This window comes from Phyllostomus hastatus, unplaced genomic scaffold (assembly GCF_019186645.2).
Source record: "Phyllostomus hastatus isolate PE091 unplaced genomic scaffold, TTU_PhHast_1.1 phas_scaffold_28, whole genome shotgun sequence".
NCBI lineage: Eukaryota > Metazoa > Chordata > Mammalia > Chiroptera > Phyllostomidae > Phyllostomus > Phyllostomus hastatus.
Genome location: NW_025334022.1, coordinates 10,309,403 through 10,317,765, shown reverse-complemented (window position 1 = coordinate 10,317,765; position 8,363 = coordinate 10,309,403). Strand labels below are relative to the sequence as shown.

The following is an 8,363-nucleotide window of genomic DNA, read 5'->3' as shown; positions in this document are numbered from 1 at the left end:
TTCCATAGGCTGAAACAATCTCTGCAATGTAGTGGAGGAGGGGCACACAGGGCATTTCCTTATACCCTACCTTCAGCAAACCACATTGTCAAAAAAAAAAGTCTTAGCTTAGGAACACTTCTTGCCTTTAGCAAAGATTATCTCAGAATTCCTCTAAATGTTGTATTTCTTGACTCCATGTCTTCATTTCTAAAAATTAGATGTGTTTATAAAAGTATAATTTTCTATTAACTAGCTCACCTGCCCATCTGTAGTTATGAAATGTTATTTTTGAGTAATGCATTTTTCCTTTTTTAAATTATTTTATTGTTGTTCAATTACAGTTGTCTGCATTCCCACCACACTTCTCCCTACCCCAGCTAAACCCACTTCCCTCCCTTGCTTCCACACCGCCTTGGTTTTGTCCATGTGTCATTTATAGTTGTTCCTGAAAGCCCTCCCCCGCCATTATCCTCTCCTTCCTCCCCTCTGGTTACTGTCAGATTGTTATGAAATGTTATTTCACACTTACATTTAGCAAGATACAGAAGAGTTTTAATGCTCATCCAGGAAATCTTACACTGTGTTTTAAAAGGTCAAAATTTGTGCAGTGGAGTTGTCAAGATTTGAATTCTTGGAATATATAGTTTCTGCATTCATATTTGAATTAACATTAAAAATTTGATCTAGAACACTGGAATTTCTTTTCGTGGAGAGGTAGTAGTTGGTTTTCTCCACATCCATTAGGAGAAAATTTTCTTTATTTAGCCAGACCTGGTTCCTCAGACAGGCTGTGGTGATTACAGAGCTCACTGAACCTGAAGTTAAGGAATGTAACGAGGTCAAACTTGGAAGTTAAAAGAGATATGAAATAAACAAAATCCACCAATATATAAAAATAATAATTACAGAAATTAGAAGCGTGGGTCAGAAATGGTGAGCTCCTGGTCGTTGGGAAGAACTAGGCAAATATTACTTGAGAAGGTGAAAATTTCTTAATTGAAAAAGAAAGAAAAAGGAAGTGAACGTCCCACATCAATTTTGACCCTGGAGTGCCGGATAGCGGGTGTGGGAAAGGTCTGTGAGCTGCAGGGAAAGTAAGCGGCTTCGGGCCAATTTTCTAAAGTGCTCTTCGCAGAGTAAGTGTTTAGAATGGGTTTAGTTTTAAGCACAGACTCCCTTTCCCATAAAGTCTTCAAAAGGGTGAATCTCATTTGTCAGATTCTTTTATATCGTGCCTCGGGCACTCCGTGCTTTGTGGGATAATGGAGGCGAAGAGCCTGGGCGCATAGAAAAGTTTTGCGAGGAATGAGCGAATGAATGAAACCCAGCTGGAATGCTGGGGACCAGGAAGGACGCAGGGACTTTCTGTCTGCATTGAGAGCACCGTGAACTGCAAACCTAGGACAGGGGTAGCCGGGACTTGTCTCTTAATTCCCAGCACCTGTAACAGGTGCGGTTCTGACTGAGAGTTCAGGGCCTGGTACCAATTACCTCCGGGCCAGAAGAGATGAGGCCTGATTCAAGGGGACTTCATGGCGGACCTGTTTACGCTGCTGTGTGCGCTGGGCTAGATGCTTTCAAAGCCGAACTGTGGTAGCTCTGCAGCGTATTTGTAGCTCTCTCCCAGGCCGCAGGGGGTCTCGCCTAGGTCTGACCTCCAACCTAGTGGCAAATACTTTCCTGATCTAACTTAATGAATCTTTGCAATAAATGGAGCAATAAAATCAGAGGGATAGAAGACAAAATAGACAACTAGAAAAATCACCAAGGGTTTCGTGGGGAGATGCGGGTGCGGGCTGTTTGAACTGTGGCAGAGCTGTGGGTCCCAGAGTGGGAGAGTTGCGGGTTGGGACTGGTTTTCCGGGGCTGGCAGCTGCCTTGAAAAAGTTTCCTGTGGAACACTGGCCAGCGGGGGCGGGGGGAGTGGGTGCAGTGGTGGAGATGGGAGGGGGCAGTTGGGTGGGGGAGGCCGAGGAGCTGGCTCCCAAATCGTTATAGCCCTTCAGCACCTCTCTCCTCCAGTGCCCCACCCCGGCCCCCAGCCCTCCTCCCTGTTGCAGGGCTGCCCACGACTGTGACGCTGCACCAATCCCCTTCGAGCTGCTCCTGGGGGTGGCCTCCACCTCCTTGCACCGCCCCTCTCCCCACCCTGAAATTTACCTGCTCTGCCCAGGCAGACAATGCGCTTTTGCCAGCGGAGTGCCCTTCTAGCTTCTTGGTCCCTCTAGCTTCTTGGTCTCGGAGACAGAATCTCAGGCCATTCTCTCACCTTAGCCTTGCCTTCCCACATCTCAAACTCTTGCTTCTTCCACTCTTAGCTCTTTTCCCTACAGTTTTTCTTCCTCTATCTCCCACGCCACAAATCCTCGTCCTCCATTCTTCCGCCCCCCACCCCTTCAACTTCTTAAGTGCCCCAACGTCAGACACACGGAGTGTACCTAAATCAGTCTCCCACTCCCATTCAAGTTGAAGCCATGGCGGGACTTCGGGGTTGGAGGGACAAGTCGATCACGGATTTGGGCCACTTGCCGGTGAGTAGAAGAAACTCATGGCCCATAAAGTGCTCTCTTCTTTGGGTTCTGGGCACCCCGGGAGGCTACAGATGTCCAAAAGCTAGACTAGGCTAGAACTTCAACGGAACCGCGGGTTGAGAGCAAGCTTGTGGAAAAGGCACCCCCTGGACTCCCCGGCTGCTGCAAACTGAAGGAAAGGCAAAGGGTCGGGGGAAGGTGGAGGAGGGAGACTAGGTTATGCTTATGCAGGCCCTAAACAGCGGGATATTTTCTAAATGTGGCCGGTTTTGTCCAGTGGCGCTCCTGTACCTGTCCTAGCTGGGCTCCAGGAGAGGCCAGAGAGGGCGATGAAGCATGGCTTCCTCAAAGTAGTCCTCTCCTCTCACCCATACCCCGTCATCGTTTTCTTTTATTTCTCTCTCTTTTCCTTCCTTCCTTCCCTCCTTCCTTCCCTCCCTCCTTCCCTCCCTCCTTCCTTCCTTCCTTCCTCCCTTCCTTCCTCCCTTCCTCCCTTCCTCCCTTCCTCCCTCCCTCCCTTCCTCCCTTCCTCCCTCCCTTCATTCCCTCTTTTATTTTTCTTTTTTTTTTTTTTGCAGCAGAGATGCCTAGCAGAGAGTAATGACCTTTACTTTGTAGGTGGCAGCAGGCTAGAAAATTAAAGCATTGGAGTTTCACTTGTCTGGCTTTCCAAGAACACTTTTCTAAAGCCTTATTCTGCCAGAGCACTGTTGCAGATTTAGTATTGTGGAAGCAAAAAAAACCTCAACCCTACTCAAATAACTTAATTCTGCACACCAATTTAAAAACAAATGTTTCTCTCACTAGCTCACCAGATTTAACCCATTTTCATGGTTTTCATTTGTGGATTCTCCTTTTTCTGAATGCTCAGCTTTCTTCCAAAGTTGTGATTGATGAGCTATTATTGCCATTGTTATTACTAAACTAATTATTTTAGCAGCACCATTTATTCCATTGGCATCTGGTTTCTGGCAGATACTGGATCCAGACCAAATCCCTTTTTTTATATTGGCATTTATTTCACTTGAACCCTCTCTTGAATGCAAAGGGCCCCTGGACACTCTGAAAGGAAATAAGCATGCATGGACTGTAATGATCTTGCTTTGGGAAAAACTAAATATTAATCTTGAGGTTATAGGATTTTTCAAAGATGCAGTGCCTTTATTTTATTCATATCTGGCATTTAAAGATTGTCTTTTTGATGATGACAGATGCCTGTCCCTCAAAAACAAGGCACTATCCAAGCCTCACCTAAATAATTTTACACTAGAATGTTATGGAGCAGGACGACGTAATGCACATGTATAACATTTTAGCAAATTGTTCTTAGCCTTTAAATAAGCATGCTGAATTACAAATATTGGCATTGTGGTTATTGATGAAGCTTCATAAAATAAAGTCACAGAATGTTAAATGATTAAATATTTTTCCATACTGCACATACCTAGTGCATACATGAATATGTAGAACTAAATTGGTAGTTTCCTTTCTGAACAGAATTTTCATATTCTGACTAGACTTGCTCCCAAATAAAAGTGTTAAAACAATGAATGTAATGTTAGCCTCCTCCAATATTATCTGTGTATGATGGGAGAAATAGGAAAAAAGCAAAATAGGGCAAATATGTGAAACCACACATGGGCAAACTGAAACAAACTCTTCTAAACTTGCCTAGAGAGGGGAATGGAAGGACCTCATAGAAATGATAGAGCAGGAATTTGTAAACCCAAGGAAAGAAGAAAATGTTTTATTGTCAAAATGGGGGGAAATGGCCCAGACTAACTTACCAGTCATGGCCCAGGGATGTAAGAACTTGATGAGAGAAGAGAAGATAAGGAGAAAGGCTGCAAACTTTACAGTGTAGTTCAGTGGGATATTAGTTTTCTGGGGGTTATGGTGGTGTGGAGGGGAGAAAGACAAGGTTGGTTTTTAATGTAGGAGTAGGAATAAGACACAAAACCAAGCATTGATGCTTATCCTTATTTTACAGACCTCATGAAAGTCTCATAAAGTCCTTAACTTCTAACAATTTCTTAATTTTTATTGTACAGGAGTAATTTTATATCTCATTGTGAAGGTCTTCATCTTAACAACTTATACTATCCCCTTCCCAAACATCCAGCTCTAACCCTAAGTAATTTAGCAGAAAAGTAAGACCCCCTTTACAATTTTTTAAATGTCACATTTTTAAGGATGTGAATGATTTGCTGCCACTTTGATCACTGGGGTATTATATTTAGTGATTTGGAGTTTCTTTGCATTTGACTTATTTCTTGAGTCTCTAAAGAAGTAGAAGTAAATGAAGAGGTCAAACGACATCTAAGTCAGCTCCTTGGAAGTTTGCATTTTGAGAAAATAGGATTTTTCAAAGGCATTGTGGTTATTGATGAAGCTTCATAAAATAAAGTCACAGAATGTTAAATGATTAAATATTTTTCCATACTGCACATACCTAGTGCATACATGAATATGTAGAACTAAATTGGTAGTTTCCTTTCTGAACAGAATTTTCATATTCTGACTAGACTTGCTCCCAAGTAAAGATGATACAGAAAGCAAAGAAACCTGCATGTGAAGGGAACCCTTTTCATAAGTTTCCTCAAAAGGGAGCTCAGAAATTTGGCATCTGCTAACACCAACTATACAAATTTGGCAACTTTCAGACAATGAGGGGTGATTCGGACCTTAGAGTTTCATGTTGAGAAAAAAAGTCTTGCAGAGTATAGAATAATTATATAGGGGCCTGGTTTAAGATTGATATATTATGTCCTTTGTAGGGCTGGCCAGCTAAATGACAAGAGGACCCAGAACTTTGAGAGAGGTCAGGCTTGCTGTGCAAATTAGGATTTAAAGAAAGTGGTGGATAGGTTTTGGGGGGATTTTTGTTATTGTGTAGGTATTTTTAAAAACCTAAAATAGTAAGCAAGAGTGAAACCTAGGGAAGCAGGAAAGGGGTGAAGGAATTGTATAATTTTTTGCATTATACCCTAAAGTTAGAGACAAAAGAGAGCCAAGTTAATAATCAGAAATGACAAGTCAACTACATTTTTGTTTGTTATTTATTGGGTTGCTGTAATTTTTTCCAGATTAGCTATTGAATAAATATTTCCTGTAGGCAACAAAACAAAAAATACAAAGATTTGTGATTTCTGTTTTCTTTTTGAAAAAAATGCAACAACTTACATCTGTGTGTGTGTGTGTGTGTGTGTGTATTTTTTCCACCTTGCTTGCCAGCAATACCTGGAGTTTTGTGTGTGCACACACACACATGCACACACAATGCCTATATCACTAAATCCTTGTAAGTGGAAAGTATTTATCTCCAAATCTGTCATAATCTTCATTATGATAGTCATCTTTGTCCTCTGTGCCCAGTATGGTAATGACATTCCTCAGGGCTGTGGCCTTGGTATTTGACATAGCCATGTGTAGCCCTAATCTATGTTGGAGTCAGGATGAACAGGCATGGAGGACGCTAGCAACAGAGGTGATCTGAAAGAGCACAGGTTCCAAAACTGTATTTAAATTGGGATGGGAGTAAAAGGCAGAAAACTGTACTTGAACAACAATTAAAATTTAAAAAATAAAATAAAATTAAATTGCATTAGGTTTATGTTTAAATATAAATGCTAGCTCTCCCAGTCTTCCAACACCCAGACCAAATGTGTTTTCCACACTCAGTCATGAGAACATTCCCACTTTACAAAGTCCCTAAACTTAAATTTTTGAAGCAGTTTTACATTCTTGTCCACAAGGATTGAAACATTCAGGATATCCTCCATCACGTATTCTAGAGCATCACATGCATGACAATGTATTTCAATCTATTTTTTCACTCTTTTCTACTTTCTAGAACAGTGAGTTTTGTGTTAATGCACAAAAATAGTGTACAAGAATCATCTGGGGATCTTAGAACTCATCTTCAGAAATTCCAATTTCATAATTCCATGGCAGGGACAGGAATCTGTATTTTAAATAAATTTCCCTAGATGATCCCATGTAGGAAGGGTTTATATAGTCTGCAGTTTGAGAAACACTGGTCTAGAAGAAGAGATTATTTCTCTAAATCTTCAAATTGAATTGTGAAGTCCATTCCTCCAACTATTTCTGAAACTCACTCTGGAACTTACAGCGTAACTGTATCTTCTATTTTCAGGTTCTTTCTCCATAAAGACTTTAATAAAATTGTTATTTTTTTAAATATTTAAAACAAAAGAAGGGAAGCCTCTGCCATTCCTTCTAGGTTGTATACAATCTTTCTTTCCTGTAGCTGTTGGACAACTGGAATGTTTTCCCTAGGTCTGTTTCATTACTACCCTAAATCTGAAATTTATTGCTTCCTATATTGAACATTTAATAGTTCCCTGTTGTTTTTAATTTCTGCCATATTTGGTTGTCAGTCAGCCTCTGCGTCTGAGTCTTTTCCACAATCAGTAAACACTGCCTTCTAGTGGCTCTGTTTCTTCCTGTTACCCTCAACCCTCCCCTTAATAAAATTATCCATCAAGGTGCTTATCCTTTTCCCCTCTTCTTGAATTCAGAAGACAGAAACAAGTCCCCAAAATACTATGTGTCAGGGGGACAACCAGTCTAGGACTTATAAATTGTAGCAGGTAATTTACACACATAGAAAAATACAAAAAAAGTATAAAGTATTTCCCAACATTTTATGTTTCAAAAATATTGTAATTTATTTTGAGAAAAACTTTTACAAATTGGGGTTTCTTTGATTATGAATCCTTTTTTTTTAAACCAAATGGAACACCAAAGTATGGCAAACCACCAAATAATCTCCAAATTGATATAGCAGTCATAGATATAAATATCTTTTCTCTTCTGGTTTTCTTATCTTGGAGTGGCAGACCAGAGGAGAAGACCAAATAATTGTGCAGACCCCCCTGATGTAGACAGACTTTTTAATTTCACAGTGACCAAAAACAGTAGTTCCCTTTTAATGCTTCATTCCTTGGGAGCCCAGAACAAACTTTCTTTGACTATAATTCAGTGTGAAATTTGACAAAAGAAAGTGAGTAATCTTACCATGGTAATTAGCATAGTTCTCCCCCCCACCACAGTTTAACAATAATTTAGTCTTGAAAGATACTAGTGTGAAGATGGGGGATGAAAAACACCTCATAAAACCAATGAAAAATACTCTTAAAACAGATGAAAACTATGCTGAACTGCCTTAAAGAACAAAACATTTTTTTTAACTTTTAAAAAATTAAATGTGAGCATGAGGAGAATTAAAATATTTTGGTTATTTGTGAACAGAACAAATTCTCTATACAACATAAATATGGATAAAATAAGACCATCAAAAATTCCATATGTATTTTATTGTGCTTTTTCTTGGTCTATTTATTTAGTAATTAGATACCTGAATTTGAAATTTATGAGCAAGGTACTTACATCATTGATGGATAGAAAAAGGATTAAAGAAATTTAAGGTGTTTATGTTCAAAGATTCAGAAGATTTAGAAATAAAATTCAGATAATTCAGTAATTCTCTAATGTATTGTATTTTGTTCATCTACAATGCAGTCTTAGCTATAACAAAGAATAATTTACCAAAGGAATTAGTTAGCATATTAGATTATTTTGACAGTTGGCCAGATGCTCTTTCTCCAGAATTAATAATTTCTAATATAAATTCCTCATTGATGTCTTTCAGAGAAATATGCTAAAGTAATAAAATATTCAAATTAAAACTTAGAAACTCCTCTGGCTCTTTTTTTCATGAATTCTTCAGTGAGCTATAAAAACAATGATATGTTTGATACTACTCCCACTATAACAACATATTTTTACTTCTCTTGAATCCTCAAAATGATTATTTTAAGTAACTTT

General features: G+C 39.4%; 1 protein-coding gene across 1 annotated transcript in view; it reads left to right on the top strand.

Moving 5' to 3' along the window:
- Positions 1-2,445: 2,445 nt before the first annotated feature.
- The window catches only part of NRK (Nik related kinase), a 188,481-nt gene continuing 182,563 nt past the window's right edge, over positions 2,446-8,363 (top strand). Inside the window, 1 exon segment of the mRNA XM_045817461.1 lies at positions 2,446-2,513. Coding sequence (XP_045673417.1) covers positions 2,457-2,513 — 57 coding nt within the window. The 5' untranslated portion in view covers positions 2,446-2,456.